An 18899-nucleotide genomic window follows, 5' to 3' on the forward strand; every position below is an offset into this window, starting at 1 on the left:
CATTGTAAATGTTCAATGAACCATAAACAGTTAATGAACATGCACCTGTGGAACGGTCGTTAAGACACTAACAGCTTATAGACGGTAGGCAATTAAGGTCACAGTTATGAAAAGTTAGGACACTAAAGAGCCCTTTCTACTGACTCTGTGAAAAACACCAAAAGAAAGATGCCCAGGGTCCCTGCTCATTTGCGTGAACGTGCCTTAGGCATGCTGCAAGGAGGCATGAGGACTGCAGATGTGGCCAGGGCAATAAATTGCAATGTCCGTACTGTGAGACACCTATGACAGCACTACAGGTAGACAGGACGGACAGCTGATTGTCCTCGCAGTGGCAGACCACGTGTAACAACACCTGCACAGGATCGGTAAATCTGAACATCACACCTGCGGGACAGGTACAGGATGGCAACAACAACTGCCCGAGTTACACCAGGAACGCACAATCCCTCTATCAGTGCTCAGACTGTCTGCAATAGGCTGAGTGAGGCTGGACTGGGGGCTTGTAGGCCTGTTGTAAGGCAGGTCCTCACCAGACAACACCGGCAACAACGTTGCCTATGGGCACAAACCCACCATTGCTGGACCAGACAGGGCAAAAAGTGCTCTTCACTGACGAGTCGCGGTTTTGTCTCACCTGGGGTGATGGTCGGATTCGGGTTTATCGTCGAAGGAATGAGCGTCACACCGAGGCCTGTACTCTGGGCTCATGGTCTGGGGCGGTGTGTCAAAGCATCATCGGACTGAGCTTGTTGTCATTGCAGGCAATCTCAACGCTGTGCTCATGTGGTACCCTTCCTGCAGGCTCATCCTAACATGACCCTCCAGCATGACAATGCCACCTGCCATACTGCTCGTTCTGTGCGTGATTTCCTGCAAGACATGAATGTCAGTGTTCTGCCATGGCCAGCGAAGAGCCAGGATCGCAATTCCCACGTCTGGGACCTGTTGGGGCGGAGGGTGAGAACTAGGGCCATTCCCCCCAGAAATGACTGGAAACTTTCAGCAAGAACTGGCAAATCTGGTGCAGTCCATTAGGAGGAGATGCACTGTAGTACTTAATGCAGCTGGTGGCCACACCAGATAGTAAATGTTACTTTTGATTTTGCCCCCCCCATTTCTTCAGGGACACATTATTCCATTTCTGTTAGTCACGTGTCTGTGGAACTTGTTCAGTTTATGTCTCAGTTGTTGAATCTTGTTATGTTCATACAAATATTTACACATGTTAAGTTTGCTGAAAATAAACGCAGTTGACAGTGAGAGGTTGTTTCTTTTTTTGCTGTGTTTAGTTTTTTCCACGGCATCTCGTTTCATTATCATCATTCGTTGTCGTCGGGAAAAATAGGTCGTTGAGTAATATTTTTTGTCATAGTTATTGTTGACGAAATTAACACTGCATGGGATCTTTGTCATCGAGACATGATGATATGGAGGGCGATACCACACCAGGGGAAACCCTTTAACATAGCACACAGATACTACAGATGCGTGTTTAGTGAGTACAGCTTCCAGCATCCCTGCCTCAAACACACACCGCAGCTCTTTAACAAAACACTATAATAGATCACGAGGGCTTTGCGGCTAATATGGTTTTATTTGTGTCTATTTTTCATGCAAAATGAGAGACATCATCATGTCTCAAGATTAATGTTGCAATATCTATGGAGGTGCCTGGAGTGATTGTCATATTTGGTTGGATGGCACTGAAGGATTAAGAATAATGTGACAGCTAGCTAACCAACATTCACCACCCTGTTATCTTTGGGAAGAAAATTAAGCCATTTGACTCCATTTTCATGTTGCAAGGCAATTAATTTTGTCCTAATATGTAATATTACATGAAGATTATAAGATAACAATAAGATATGGACACCTGCAATAAATAAAATAACAAGTTAACCTCTCACAGCAATAGGGACATTCACTAAAGGTGAAAAGTCTCTTCTCTGATTGGAAGTGGATGTCCGTGTTCTGGATTGATTTACAATCAGCAATGCTTCTAATGGTCCTGGTGAGTGCTTGTGTTCAGGTTTGAGAAGCTTGGAGCAAAGAGCTGACTAAAGAATATGTAACTATAAGAGGACATACTCTGAAGTCGTCCGCCCTTCGGAGACAAGAGCGGGTTCAAAGGTTCACACATTCTGCAAAAAAGTCCCCCTTTTTGCCTTAAGCAAAGCTGGCCACCTGTATTTTCACACTGAGGCTGCATCTCCCCTGCTGTAATGCATAATGAATGTCTAATTAAGATATGTATGAAAACAGATGTGCTCATCTGGGCTCATATCTTCAAGAAGGACTAGTTCCTGAAGCCTCTCTGGGTCACTGAGGGTTGGTCCTGACCACCACAAGTCCTGTGTTATGAGAAGCACTGATAATACACTTCACTGATAATGCTGCACTGTGTGTTTATGTCGAGGCTAGGTTGGTGTGAAACTGAAGAGGTTTTTAAATACCCTATCCAGATTTTCCTTGCTTGTTGTTACCTAAGGATGTTCTAGCAGGCACAGCATCCTTGTTGATCCAGAAGGAGACCCAGGAGAGAACAACGATGAGAGTGCAGGGGATGTAGGTCTGAATGGTGAAGTAACCCATCCTTCTGCTCAAGTCGAAGAAGACTGTCAGCACAACGTAATCTCCTACGAGAGAGGGAAGATGAGAAAAAGAAAAACACTGGATCACCATATTATGGAAGTTACTGTATATAATATGCAGGAAGGCAATGCAGTCAACACGATTTAATCCCCATAGAGAACTACAATAAGCATACATGCCATACAGACAATGAATAAACAGGTAGATATACTGGAAATCTGATTTGGAAACCTTATCCAATTTATTAGTTCCACCACCCACACATGCAATGACATCTCCTGGTTTCAATGATGTTTCTAGAGACAATATCTCTCTCTTCATCACTCAATACCTAGGTTTACCTCCACTGTATTCACATCCTACCATACCTTTGTCTGTACATTATACCTTGATGTTATTTTATCGCCCCCAGAAACCTCCTTTTACTCTCTGTTCCAGACGTTCTAGACGACCAATTCTTATTGCTTTTAGCCGTACCCTTATTCTTCTCCTCCTATGTTCCTCTGGCGATGTAGAGGTGAATCCAGGCCCTGCAGTGCCTAGCTCCACTCCTATTCCACAGGCGCTCTCTTTTGATGACTTCTGTAACCGTAATAGCCTTGGTTTCATGCATGTTAACATTAGAAGCCTCCTCCCTAAGTTTGTTCTATTCACTGCTTTAGCACACTCTGCTTTAGCAACCCGGATGTTCTAGCTGTGTCTGAATCCTGGCTTAGGAAGACCACCAAAAATTCTGAAATTTTAATTCCAAATTACAACATTTTCAGACAAGATAGAACTGCCAAAGGGGCGGTGTTGCAATCTACTGCAAAGATAGCCTGCAGAGTTCTGTCCTACTATCCAGGTCTGTACCCAAACAATTTGAACTTCTACTTTTAAAAATCCACCTCTCTAAAAACAAGTCTCTCACCGTTGCCGCCTGCTATAGACCACCCTCTGCCCCCAGCTGTGCTCTGGACACCATATGTGAACTGATTGCCCCCCATCTATCTTCAGAGCTCGTGCTGCTAGGCGACCTAAACTGGAACATGCTTAACACCCCAGCCATCCTACAATCTAAACTTGATGCCCTCAATCTCACTAAAATTATCAATGAACCTAACAGGTACCCCCCCAAAGCCTTAAACACGGGCACCCTCATAGATATCATCCTAACCAACTTCCCCTCTAACTACACCTCTGCTGTCTTCAACCAAGATCTCAGCGATCACTGCCACATTGCCTGCATCCGTAATGGGTCAGCGGTCAAACGACCTCCACTCATCACTGTAGAACGCTCCCTGAAACACTTCAGCGAGCAGGCCTTTCTAATCGACCTGGCCGGGGTATCCTGGAAGGATATTGATCTCATCCCGTCAGTAGAGGATGCCTGGATATTTTTTTTAAATGCCTTCCTAACCATCTTAAATAAACATGCCCCATTCAAGAAATTTAGAACCAGGAACAGATATAGCCCTTGGTTCTCCCCAGACCTGACTGCCCTTAACCACCACAAAAACATCCTATGGCGTTCTGCATTAGCATCGAACAGCCCCCGCGATATGCAGCTGTTCAGGGAAGCTAGAAACCGTTATACACAGGCAGTTAGAAAAGCCAAGGCTAGCTTTTTCAAGCAGAAATTTGCTTCCTGCAACACTAACTCAAAAAATGTCTGGGACACTGTAAAGTCCATGGAGAATAAGAACACCTCCTCCCAGCTGCCCACTGCACTGAAGATAGGAAACACTGTCACCACTGATAAATCCACCATAATTGAGAATTTCAATAAGCATTTTTCTACGGCTGGCCATGCTTTCCACCTGGCTACTCCTACCCCGGTCAACAGCACTGCACCCCCAACAGCAACTCGCCCAAGCCAACCCATTTCTGCTTCTCCCAAATCCATTCAGCTGATGTTCTGAAAGAGCTGAAAAATCTGGATCCCTACAAATCAGCCGGGCTAGACAATCTGGACCCTTTCTTTCTAAAATGATCTGCCGAAATTGTTGCCACCCCTATTACTAGCCTGTTCAACCTCTCTTTCGTGTCGTCTGAGATTCCCAAAGATTGGAAAGCAGCTGTGGTCATCCCCCTCTTCAAAGGGGGGGACACTCTTGACCCAAACAGCTACAGACCTATATATATCCTACCCTGCCTTTCTAAGGTCTTCGAAAGCCATGTCAACAAACAGATTACAGACCATTTCGAATCTCACCATACCTTCTCTGCTATGCAATCTGGATTCAGAGCTGGTCATGGGTGCACCTCAGCCACGCTCAAGGTCCTAAACGATATCTTAACCGCCATTGATAAGAAACATTACTGTGCAGCCGTATTCATTGATCTGGCCAAGGCTTTCGACTCTGTCAACCACCACATCCTCATCGGCAGACTCGACAGCCTTGGTTTCTCAAATGATTGCCTCGCCTGGTTCACCAACTACTTCTCTGATAGAGTTAAGTGTGTCAAATCGGAGGGTCTGCTGTCCGGAACTCTGGCAGTCTCTATGGGTGCCACAGGGTTCAATTCTTGGACAGACTCTCTTCTCTGTATACATCAATGAGGTCGCTCTTGCTGCTGGTGAGTCCCTGATCCACCTCTACGCAGACGACACCATTCTGTATACTTCCGGCCCTTCTTTGGACACTGTGTTAACAACCCTCCAGGCAAGCTTCAATGCCATACAACTGCTCTTAAATACAAGTAAAACTAAATGCATGCTCTTCAACCGATCGCTACCTGCACCTACCCGCCTGTCCAACATCACTACTCTGGATGGCTCTGACTTAGAATACGTGGACAACTACAAATACTTAGGTGTCTGGTTAGACTGTAAACTCTCCTTCCAGACCCATATCAAACATCTCCAATCCAAAGTTAAATCTAGAATTGGCTTCCTATTTCGCAACAAAGCATCCTTCACTCATGCTGCCAAACATACCCTTGTAAAACTGACCATCCTACAAATCCTCGACTTTGGCGATGTCATTTACAAAATAGCCTCCAATACCCTACTCAACAAATTGGATGCAGTCTATCACAGTGCAATCCGTTTTGTCACCAAAGCCCCATATACTACCCACCATTGCGACCTGTACGCTCTCGTTGGCTGGCCCTCGCTTCATACTCGTCGCCAAACCCACTGGCTCCATGTCATCTACAAGACCCTGCTAGGTAAAGTCCCCCCTTATCTCAGCTCGCTGGTCACCATAGCATCTCCCACCTGTAGCACACGCTCCAGCAGGTATATATCCAATTTGTAAGTCGCTCTGGATAAGAGCGTCTGCTAAATGACTTAAATGTAAATGTAAATCTCTCTAGTCACCCCCAAAACCAATTCTTTCTTTGGCCGCCTCTCCTTCCAGTTCTCTGCTGCCAATGACTGGAACGAACTACAAAAATCTCTGAAACTGGAAACACTTGAAACAACTGGAAACACACACATTATCATGGCCCACGAGTCACCATTCCTGGCTCTGCTATTATCACATTATCATGGCCTACCAGTCACCATTTCTGGCTCTGCTATTAACACATTATCATGGCCCACGAGTCACCATTCCTGGCTCTGCTATTATCACATTATCATGGCCCACCAATCACCATTTCTGGCTCTGCTATTAACACATTATCATGGCCCACGAGTCACCATTCCTGGCTCTGCTATAATCACATTATCATGGCCCACCAGTCACCATTTCTGGCTCTGCTATTAACACATTATCATGGCCCACGAGTCACCATTCCTGGCTCTGCTATTATCACATTATCATGGCCCACCAGTCACCATTTCTGGCTCTGCTATTAACACATTATCATGGCCCACGAGTCACCATTCCTGGCTCTGCTATTATCACATTATCATGGCCCACCAATCACCATTCCTGGCTCTGCTATTATCACATTTTCATGGCCCACCAGTCACCATTTCTGGCTCTGCTATTATCACATATCATGGCCCACCAGTCAATATTCCTGGCTCTGCTATTATCACATTATCATGGCCCACCAATCACCATTCCTGGCTCTGCTATTAACACATTAACATGGCCCACCAGTCACCATTTCTTGCTCTGCTATTAACACATTATCATGGCCCACGAGTCACCATTCCTGGCTCTGCTATTATCACATTATCATGGCCAACCATTCCTGGTTCTGCTCTTTTCTATTTTGTGTATTCAGAGAAATACAAACAAAAAATATCCCTCCCAAATGATTTAGTGAAATGTAATATCGGGTCCTTGGCATGTACTGCATACATCCCCCTGTCTCTCTCTCCTTCCCCAGAATCTACAGAGCTTCAGTGGGTGAAGTAGTCGGCTTGTCCCAATGGATTTCTCTGTGCGCTTCAGGACATCAAAGGGCCCTGCTTGCTTCTCCCTAATGAGAAGCCAGCGCATGTGCGCGCGCACACACGCACGCACGCACGCACGCACGCACGCACGCACGCACGCACGCACGCACACACACACACACACACACACACACACACACACACACACACACACACACACACACACACACACACACACACCTCAAAGCTCCTCTCTCTTCCAGGAGATCTCATCTGTCAACCCACAAGATAGTGGAACACATGACGTAGGTGTAGAAGTTCTGCTTTAATCATCACACCGCGTGAATGCATGAAACAACGCTTCCTTCTCACAACCAGGCAACTCCTTATTGGGGCCTATACCTAAAACATTTATACATTTACTTTACTTCTCTTTGACATGAGGAAATACAAAGCTCTTATCCAGGAACATTGAAGATGGTTGGAAATTGGCTCAATGGGTTTGGTTGGGTCATACCAATGAATATGGACCCTTTTCTCTAATCAGGTTGAGACAGATCTTGGATTCAATTAGTCTATCTGGGTTGAAAGATTTCTCCCTCTATCTAAACAGATATGATGCTTGACTAAAACAGAATCATTTCAACTGGTGGGCTACTGGTGTGAGATGTTCTGGTGTGTTCTGATGTTTTCTGAAAAGCTGAAAAATATAGAATTCTGTGACAAATTCACCACTTAGACTACATAACGACTCAAAATCGAACTCATTGTTTATATTGAGGTATTGTTTTGTGTATTTTTATTAGTATAGCTGCATATTTTCCCGAAGCAGGAAATTTAGTAAGAAACGTCACAAATGTAATATTCTCCTATAAAGAGTTATGGAACGCAATAATAACTTGGCAGGGAAGATCATTCATCAGAGCACACTGTTAAAACCTCTGGGACTGCTGGATAGTATTATGCACATAACACAGGCCTCACTCTGCCCATGCTCCTACCATTCCAGATACCACTGCAACAAGACTACAGTGATAAAGAAGCACTTCCATTTTCCATTTTTAGATGATTTTTGTTTTCTTTGGATGGACGGAGGAAATGCTGAAACATCACTCCCAGTAATGTTGGTGGCTACATATTGCCGGAGGAGACTGCTTTCATGAGAAGAGATATGGTAATCCCAGGTTGGGTTGCAGATCAGGAGAAGAGCTGCTGCCACTGGAGAATCTCTCTCTCATCCCCTGGGATTGAGACAGACATCTGTAAACTGGCATGATGGAGACAAGCAGGCTGGGACCTGCGGCACATGCTGGCCGTCCTATGGTCATAGGCATCTGCTGACAGGATGGCAGAGAAGACGTTATGCACAACCACAGAGCAGTCTATATAAGAGGGGGTGGTGAGCATTATCACTGTGGGGCCAGCTATAAGAGGGGGTGGTGAGCACTATCACTGTGGGGCCAGCTATAAGAGGGGGTGGTGAGCACTATCACTGTGGGGCCAGCTATAAGAGGGGGTGGTGAGCACTATCACTGTGGGGCCAGCTATAAGAGGGGGTGGTGAGCACTATCACTGTGGGGCCAGCTATAAGAGGGGGTGGTGAGCACTATCACTGTGGGGAAAGCTATAAGAGGGGGTGGTGAGCACTATCACTGTGGGGCCAGCTATAAGAGGGGGTGGTGAGCACTATCACTATGGGGCCAGCTATAAGAGGGGGTGGTGAGCACTATCCCTGTGGGGCCAGCTATAAGAGGGGGTTGTGAGCACTATCACTCTGGGGCCAGCTATAAGAGGGGGTGGTGAGCACTATCACTGTGGGGCCAGCTATAAGAGGGGGTGGTGAGCACTATCACTGTGGGGCCAGGTATACGAGGGGGTGTCACCGTGGGGCCAGCTATACGAGGGGGTGGTGAGCACTATCACTGTGGGGCCAGGTATACGAGGGGGTGGTGAGCACTGTTACTGTGGGGCCAGCTATAAGAGGGGGTGGTGAGAACTATCACTGTGGGGCCAGCTATAAGAGGGGTTGGTGAGCACTATCACTGTGGGGCCAGCTATAAGAGGGGGTGGTGAGCACTATCACTGTGGGGCCAGCTATAAGAGGGGGTGTTGAGCACTATCACTGTGGGGCCAGCTATAAGAGGGGGTGGTGAGCACTATCACTGTGGGGCCAGCTATAAGAGGGGGTCTTGAGCACTGTCACTGTGGGGCCAGCTGTAAGAGGGGGTGTTGAGCACTGTCACTGTGGGGCCAGCTATAAGAGGGGGTGTTGAGCACTGTCACTGTGTGGCCAGCTAGAAGAGGGGGTGGTGAGGGCCGATTTGTTCTTGAGCGGTTGGTCGGGGGCCGGAACATAATTACAAATAATTTATAGACAGCAAATTGACCGCAAGAAGCCTAAACCTAAACAGATGTAATGTTTGACTAAAACCGAATCATTTCAAACCTTGCTTACATTTATATACTATCACGTCTCTCTAATATCCGTGGGAATACTTGGGAACAGATTTCTTCAATTAAAATCACTTGGAGCCTAAATTCACCCAACCTATTGTTGGAAGCTTGTGGAAGGCTACCTGAAACGTTTGACCCAAGTTAAACAATTTAAAGGCAATGCTACCAAATACTAATGAATGTATGTAAACTTCTGACCCACTGGGAATGTAATGAAACAAATAAAAACTGACATAAATCATTCTCTCTACTATTATTCTGACATTTCACATTCTTAAAATAAAGTGATGATCCTAACTGACCTAAGACAGGGAATTTTTACTTGGATTAAATGTCAGGAATTGTGAAAAACTGATTTTAAACGTATTTGGCCAAGGTGAATGTAAACTTCTGACTTCAACTGTATATAAACTCAGCAAAAAAATAAACATCCCTTTTTCAGGACCCTGTCTTTCAAAGATAATTCATAAATATCAAAATAATGTCACAGATCTTCACTGTAAAGGGTTTAAACACTGTTTCCCATGCTTGTTCAACGAACCATAAACAATTCATGAACATGCACCTGTGGAACAGTCGTTAAGACACTAACAGCTTACAGATGGGAGGCAATTAAGGTCACAGTTATTAAAACTTAGGACACTAAAGAGGCCTTTCTACTGGCATCTTTCTTGTGGTATTTTAATAACTGTCAAAATAAAAAGAGAGGACATTTCTTTTTTTGCTGAGTTTATATATCCCCCCGAAAACTTGTGGGGGCAAATAGAACTACCCGTGGGCCAAATTTGGCGCCCGGGCCACCAGTTGGGGAACTCTGCTGTAACAGAAAATATTACCAGAACAACAGATTTGTTATTTTAAAAAATGAAATTCAGCTATTTGTGGAAGACAGCCAGTGGGTGATATTTCGACAGTGCAAAATATTAAAAAGCAAATTGGCACAGTAGATTATTTTAGAATACGGCAGGTTGGGATTACATCATGTTTACACACAGTTTATCTCCATGCTCATGTATTTCAAAATGGAAAATTGGAAAATTGTTATATTGTAGTTTTGATGTTCACATGAACACAGCAAAGGTCATTTGAATTCAGAGACATTCAGTCTCCCTCTACAGTTACATTCCAGGTTACTCAAAAAATGTGGCCACACTCTTAGAATAAGAGGTGCTATCTAGAACCTAAAAGGGTTCTTTGGCTGTCCCATAGGAGAACCGTTTGAAGAAACCTTTTTGGTTCTGGGTAGAACCCTTTTGGGATCCATGTTGAACCCAAAGGGTTCTACCTGGAACAGAAAAACATTTTAACTGGAACCAAAAAGGGTTCTCTTATTTGAACAGCTAAAGAACCCTTTAGGAGGTTATTAAAGTATTTCTGATGTATATCCTGAGAGATGAAGTTCACACCTCTTACGTAATCACCCAGACCAGAATTGTTTTACTCCTAGTCCAGTCAGTCCCCATACCTAATATATTTATGTTCTTATCTTCCTCTGCTCGCTATCCATTTGAACTGGTTTAGGGGGAGACTAATTCTCCTCACAGTTACAAAAAGAGTCCTGATGAGCAATCTCTAATCCTGGATGTGCTGGGAAAAGTATGATCATCTAAAATTCAAAAAGACAAGATCTAATTAGTGACGCAAGCCAATGCTGTGGTTGGCGGCAGCAAGGAGATGCACCATTATTGTAGCTCAGAGGTATGCAGCACACAGGGCATTAGGGTAGGCTTTCAATTAAAACACAAGGCAGGGGTCAGTTCAGTCATACTCATACTGTACTGGACATGCATAGACATACAGACAAACAGACAGACAGACAGACAGACAGGCAGGCAGGCAGGCAGGCAGGCAGGCAGGCAGACAGACAGACAGACAGACAGACAGGCAGGCAGGCAGACAGACAGACAGACAGACAGACAGACAGACAGGCAGACAGACAGACAGACAGACAGACAGACAGACAGACAGACAGACAGACAGACAGACAGACAGACAGACAGACAGAGCAGGCAGGCAGGCAGGCAGGCAGGCAGACAGACAGACAGACAGACAGACAGACAGACAGACAGACAGACAGACAGACAGACAGACAGACAGACAGACAGACAGACAGACAGAGCAATGCGTGTGCTAGCGAGAATGGTCGGGTTGTCATAGCAATCTTTTCACTAGGCAGGGATCCATTTTACTTGCAAAGTAATACGCTCAAGAGTGATTTTGTGAGGGGTTACTACAAACTGAGAATATTTCACATTTAATGTGGACATGAGAAAGGTGCAAAATTGCTTACACGACAGCAAAGATGTAGCAGCGGTCTTATATCACAGAGATTCATGGATAGTGCCCAATTTACCATGTGTGAAAGCAAAGTGATCGTCTTATCGCCTGCAGTGATCTGACATCTAATGTAAAGTCACAGAAATATGATGACTAGCTCAGGTTTCCATGAAGAGATTACACACTATAACACTTTCTGTTGTAGTAAACAATAAACAATTGTCAGAAACTACTGTAACCAGCGAGCAACAAGTCTCCTCTCTCCTCCTCGTTTCCTTGGTTATTAGCTTGGAGACGGTCCAGTACAGTCAGTCCAATTGTGGCTGAGAGCAGTAATGGATGGAGAAGTGAGCCATGGACTCGGGAACACGATACCCATTTACTATTCACTGTGCTCTCAGGGAAGACTACATGGCTGGATAATTTGATCATGATCTCCACGACTCTCCTCCCAGCTACTGCTCCTCAGAGTGGCGTTGAGTCTGCACTGTTTCCTGCAGCTCAAAACTCAATGCCCGATACTGGGCTAGCTGCTGTGCTATCTCAACAGTGTGGTGGGAGTGGATGGAAGGCTATTAAGTGATATTAAAGTGTGTGCTGGCTGAGCTGGTCTAGCCCCCTGACGGCCCCCAGTGCAGCCCTCCAAGGCCTCTCAGCTCAGATAATGACATGCCAGGATGTGTCAGCGTGACGGCATTCCCTTGCAGGGTGCACCAGCAGACACTGGGGACCTGCCAATCGGCAGGTCCCTGACAGCCCAGCCTGTTTATACACTATACCTCACTTCGCTGCCTCCATCCTGTGCCAAGAAATAACAACTGTCACGAAGCCTTACAATGTCCCACACTCACAAAGGGGTTGATTTAATTTCTGCTCAATGTATTCCTGTGTCCTAGTTTATTCATCTGACGCGCACCAAGGCAGGATGCTGTGGTTACACTCCATCAAATGAGGGAGAGAATAAGTGGAAAGTATTAGCAAATTCAAATCCCTGTTTAGAATTTCAACCGTTACTGTGATTGTACAGTAGGGCTTCATGTTCTCTGGTTTAGGAGCTGTTGTGAGACTTTGGGATGCTGGGATGTTGTGGTCTATTTTCATCTCTCCTTTTCTGTTTATCTTGTCATCTATTTGCCTGTTTCTCTATATCCCACATCTCCCTGTTTTACTCCCTGTTTCTCTCTACCCCTCCCCCCCCTCCCTGTTTCTCTCTACCCCCCTCTCCCTGTTTCTCTCTATCCCCCTCTCCCCCGCTTTCTCTCTATCCCACATCTCCCTGTTTCACTACCTGTTTCTCTCTACCCCCCTCTCCCTGTTTCTCTCTATCCCCCTCTCCCCTGATTTCTCTCTACCCACCCCCTCCCTGTTTCTCTCTACCCCCCTCTCCCTGTTTCTCTCTATCCCCCTCTCCCCCGCTTTCTCTATATCCCACATCTCCCTGTTTTACTCCCTGTTTCTCTCTACCCCCCTCCCTGTTTCTCTCTACCCCTCTCTCCCTGTTTCTCTCTACCCCCCTCTCCCTGTTTCTCTCTATCCCCCTCTCCCCTGGTTTCTCTCTACCCACCCCCTCCCTGTTTCTCTCTATCCCCCTCTCCCTGTTTCTCTCTATCCCCCTCTCCCCCACTTTCTCTCTATCCCACATCTCCCTGTTTCACTACCTGTTTCTCTCTACCCCCCTCTCCCTGTTTCTCTCTATCCCCCGCTCCCCTGGTTTCTCTCTACCCACCCCCTCCCTGTTTCTCTCTACCCCTCTCTCCCTGTTTCTCTCTACCCCCCTCTCCATGTTTCTCTCTATCCTCCTCTCCCCTGGTTTCTCTCTATCCCACATCTCCCTGTTTCACTCCGTTTCTCTCTCCCCCTGTCCCCCGGTTTCTCTCTACCCCCCTCTCCATGTTTCTCTCTATCCTCCTCTCCCCTGGTTTCTCTCTATCCCACATCTCCCTGTTTCACTACCTGTTTCTCTCTACCCCCCTCTCCCTGTATCTCTCTATCCCTCTCTCCCCCGGTTTTTCTCTATCCCCCTCTCCCCCGCTTTCTCTCTATCCCACATCTCCCTGTTTCACTACCTGTTTCTCTCTACCCCCCTCTCCCTGTATCTCTCTATCCCTCTCTCCCCCGGTTTTTCTCTATTCCACATCTCCCTGTTTCTCCCCCTCTCCCCCAGTTTTTCTCTATCCCACATCTCCCTGTTTCACTACCTGTTTCTCTCTACCCCCCTCTCCCTGTATCTCTCTATCCCTCTCTCCCCGTTTTTCTCTATTCCACATCTCCCTGTTTCTCCCCCCTCTCCCCCAGTTTTCTCTATCCCACATCTCCCTGTTTCACTACCTGTTTCTCTCTACCCCCCTCTCCCTGTATCTCTCTATCCCTCTCTCCCCCGGTTTTTCTCTATTCCACATCTCCCTGTTTCCCCCCCCCCCCCCTCTCCCCCAGTTTTTCTCTATCCCACATCTCCCTGTTTCACTACCTGGGGAGGAAAACCCCCTCTCCCTCTGTTTCTCTCTATCCCTCTCTCTCCCCGGTTTTTCTCTATTCACATCTCTGTCTCCCCCAGTTTTTCTCTATCCCACATCTCCCTGTTTCACTACCTGTTTCTCTCTACCCCCCTCTCCCTCTGTTTCTCTCTATCCCCCTCTCCCCCGGTTTCTCTCTATCCCCCTATCTGGTGCCCACAATAGCTCTTAATATGCAGGTGGTAGTCAATGGGGAGGAAAACAAGCAGTTATTTTCCCAAAGCAATATATTTTCTTTGGTTCATCAGCAGCGTCTGTGTCCAGGTGATACTTACGGACTTACTAGCCTGTCTCAGGCTGGATGGAAATGGAGAAAAAAAAGGTTGTTGGTATTTTAACTCAGCACATGGGATTGGTATTTTAACTCAGCACAGGGGATTGGTATTTTAACTCAGCACAGGGGATTGGTATTTTAACTCAGCACATGGGATTGGTATTTTAACTCAGCACAGGGGATTGGTATTTTAACTCAGCACAGGGGATTGGTATTTTAACTCAGCACATGGGATTGGTATTTTAGCTCAGCACATGGGATTGGTATTTTAACTCAGCACATGGGATTGGTATTTTAACTCAGCACAGGGGATTGGTGTTTTAACTCAGCACAGGGGATTGGTATTTTAACTCAGCACATGGGATTGGTAGTTTAACTCAGCACAGGGGATTGGTATTTTAACTCAGCACAGGGCATTGGTATTTTAACTCAGCACAGGGGATTGGTATTTTAACTCAGCACAGGGGATTGGTATTTTAGCTCAGCACAGGGGATTGGTATTTTAGCTCAGCACAGGGGATTGGTATTTTAGCTCAGCACAGGGGATTGGTATTTTAGCTCAGCACAGGGGATTGGTATTTTAGCTCAGCACAGGGGATTGGTATTTTAACTCAGCACATGGGATTGGTATTTTAACTCAGCACAGGGGATTGGTATTTTAACTCAGCACAGGGCATTGGTATTTTACTCAGCACAGGGGATTGGTATTTTAGCTCAGCACATGGGATTGGTATTTTAACTCAGCACAGGGGATTGGTATTTTAACTCAGCACAGGGGATTGGTATTTTAACTCAGCACAGGGGATTGGTATTTTAACTCAGCACAGGGGATTGGTATTTTAACTCAGCACGGGGGATTGGTATTTCAACTCAGCACAAGGTGTTGGTATTTTTTAACTCAGCACAGGTTATTGCTATTTTAACTCAGCACAGGGGATTGGTATTTTAGCTCAGCACAGGGGATTGGTATTTTAACTCAGCACAGGGGATTGGTATTTTAACTCAGCACAGGGAATTGGTATTTTAACTCAGCACAGGGGATTGGTATTTTAACTCAGCACAGGGGATTGGTATTTTAGCTCAGCACAGGGGATTGGTATTTTAGCTCAGCACAGGGGATTGGTATTTTAGCTCAGCACAGGGGATTGGTATTTTAGCTCAGCACAGGGGATTGGTATTTTAGCTCAGCACAGGGGATTGGTATTTTAACTCAGCACAGGGGATTGGTATTTTAACTCAGCACAGGGGATTGGTATTTTAACTCAGCACAGGGCATTGGTATTTTACTCAGCACAGGGGATTGGTATTTTAGCTCAGCACATGGGATTGGTATTTTAACTCAGCACAGGGGATTGGTATTTTAACTCAGCACAGGGGATTGGTATTTTAACTCAGCACAGGGGATTGGTATTTCAACTCAGCACAAGGTGTTGGTATTTTTTAACTCAGCACAGGTTATTGCTATTTTAACTCAGCACATGGGATTGGTATTTTACCTCAGCACAGGGGATTGGTATTTCAACTCAGCACAGGGGATTGGTATTTTACCTCAGCACAGGGGATTGGAATTTTACCTCAGCACAGGGGATTGGTATTTCAACTCAGCACATGGGATTGGTATTTTACCTCAGCACAGGGGATTGGTATTTCAACTCAGCACAGGGGATTGGTATTTCAACTCAGCACATGGGATTGGTATTTTACCTCAGCACAGGGGATTGGTATTTTACCTCAGCACAGGGGATTGGTATTTCAACTCAGCACAGGGGATTGGTATTTTAACTCAGCACAGGGATTGGTATTTCAACTCAGCACAGGGGATTGGTATTTCAACTCAGCACAAGGTGTTGGTATTTTTTAACTCAGCACAGGTTATTGCTATTTTAACTCAGCACATGGGATTGGTATTTTACCTCAGCACAGGGATTGGTATTTTAGCTCAGCACAGGGATTGGTATTTTAACTCAGCACATGGGATTGGTATTTTAACTCAGCACAGGGATTGGTATTTTAACTCAGCACAGGGCATTGGTATTTTAACTCAGCACATGGGATTGGTATTTTAACTCAGCACAGGGGATTGGTATTTTAACTCAGCACATGGGATTGGTATTTTAACTCAGCACAGGGGATTGGTATTTTAACTCAGCACAGGGATTGGTATTTTAACTCAGCACATGGGATTGGTATTTTAACTCTGCACAGGGATTGGTATTTTAACTCAGCACAGGGGATTGGTATTTTAACTCAGCACATGGGATTGGTATTTTAACTCAGCACATGGGATTGGTATTTTAACTCTGCACAGGGATTGGTATTTTAACTCAGCACAGGGCATTGGTATTTTAACTCAGCACATGGGATTGGTATTTTAACTCAGCACAGGGGATTGGTATTTTAACTCAGCACATGGGATTGGTATTTTAACTCAGCACAGGGGATTGGTATTTTAACTCAGCACAGGGGATTGGTATTTCAACTCAGCACAGGGGATTGGTATTTTAACTCAGCACAGGGGATTGGTATTTTAGCTCAGCACAGGGGATTGGTATTTTAACTCAGCACAGGGGATTGGTATTTTAACTCAGCACAGGGGATTGGTATTTTAACTCAGCACATGGGATTGGTATTTTAACTCAGCACATGGGATTGGTATTTCAACTCAGCACAGGGGATTGGTATTTCAACTCAGCACAGGGGATTGGTATTTTAACTCAGCACAGGGGATTGGTATTTTAACTCAGCACAGGGATTGGTATTTTAACTCAGCACAAGGTGTTGGTATTTTTTAACTCAGCACAGGTTATTGCTATTTTAACTCAGCACATGGGATTGGTATTTTACCTCAGCACAGGGGATTGGTATTTTAGCTCAGCACAGGGGATTGGTATTTTAACTCAGCACATGGGATTGGTATTTTAACTCAGCACAGGGGATTGGTATTTTAACTCAGCACAGGGCATTGGTATTTTAACTCAGCACATGGGATTGGTATTTTAACTCTGCACAGGGGATTGGTATTTTAACTCAGCACAGGGGATTGGTATTTTAACTCAGCACATGGGATTGGTATTTTAACTCTGCACAGGGGATTGGTATTTTAACTCAGCACAGGGGATTGGTATTTTAACTCAGCACATGGGATTGGTATTTTAGCTCAGCACATGGGATTGGTATTTTAACTCTGCACAGGGGATTGGTATTTTAACTCAGCACAGGGCATTGGTATTTTAACTCAGCACATGGGATTGGTATTTTAACTCAGCACAGGGGATTGGTATTTTAACTCAGCACAGGGGATTGGTATTTCAACTCAGCACAGGGGATTGGTATTTTAACTCAGCACAGGGGATTGGTATTTTAGCTCAGCACAGGGATTGGTATTTTAACTCAGCACAGGGGATTGGTATTTTAACTCAGCACAGGGGATTGGTATTTTAGCTCAGCACATGGGATTGGTATTTTAACTCAGCACATGGGATTGGTATTTAACTCAGCACAGGGGATTGGTATTTTAACTCAGCACAGGGATTGGTATTTTAACTCAGCACAGGGATTGGTATTTTAACTCTGCACAGGGGATTGGTATTTTAACTCAGCACAGGGGATTGGTATTTTAACTCAGCACATGGGATTGGTATTTTAACTCTGCACAGGGGATTGGTATTTTAACTCAGCACAGGGATTGGTATTTTAACTCAGCACATGGGATTGGTATTTTAGCTCAGCACATGGGATTGGTATTTTAACTCTGCACAGGGGATTGGTATTTTAACTCAGCACAGGGCATTGGTATTTTAACTCAGCACATGGGATTGGTATTTTAACTCAGCACATGGGATTGGTATTTTAACTCAGCACAGGGGATTGGTATTTCAACTCAGCACAGGGGATTGGTATTTTAACTCAGCACAGGGGATTGGTATTTTAACTCAGCACAGGGGATTGGTATTTTAACTCAGCACAGGGGATTGGTATTTTAACTCAGCACAGGGGATTGGTATTTTAGCTCAGCACATGGGATTGGTATTTTAACTCAGCACATGGGATTGGTATTTCAACTCAGCACAGGGGATTGGTATTTCAACTCAGCACAGGGGATTGGTATTTTAACTCAGCACAGGGGATTGGTATTTTAACTCAGCACAGGGGATTGGTATTTCAACTCAGCACAAGGTGTTGGTATTTTTTAACTCAGCACAGGTTATTGCTATTTTAACTCAGCACATGGGATTGGTATTTTACCTCAGCACAGGGGATTGGTATTTTAACTCAGCACAGGGCATTGGTATTTTAACTCAGCACAGGGGATTGGTATTTTAACTCAGCACATGGGATTGGTATTTTAACTCAGCACAGGGGATTGGTATTTTAACTCAGCACAGGGGATTGGTATTTTAACTCAGCACATGGGATTGGTATTTTAACTCTGCACAGGGGATTGGTATTTTAACTCAGCACAGGGGATTGGTATTTTAACTCAGCACATGGGATTGGTATTTTAGCTCAG

General features: G+C 45.2%; 1 protein-coding gene across 2 annotated transcripts in view; it reads right to left on the reverse strand.

Moving 5' to 3' along the window:
• LOC118372923 (gamma-aminobutyric acid receptor subunit gamma-2) overlaps positions 1-18899 on the reverse strand; it is a 97858-nt gene that overhangs the window by 20320 nt on the left and 58639 nt on the right. For both annotated transcript variants that reach the window (XM_052529470.1, XM_052529469.1), the window contains exon 7: positions 2487-2639. In XM_052529470.1, the coding sequence (XP_052385430.1) occupies positions 2487-2639 (153 nt within the window). The remainder of the gene's footprint in view (positions 1-2486; positions 2640-18899) is intronic.

This window comes from Oncorhynchus keta, chromosome 11 (assembly GCF_023373465.1).
Source record: "Oncorhynchus keta strain PuntledgeMale-10-30-2019 chromosome 11, Oket_V2, whole genome shotgun sequence".
Lineage (NCBI taxonomy): Eukaryota > Metazoa > Chordata > Actinopteri > Salmoniformes > Salmonidae > Oncorhynchus > Oncorhynchus keta.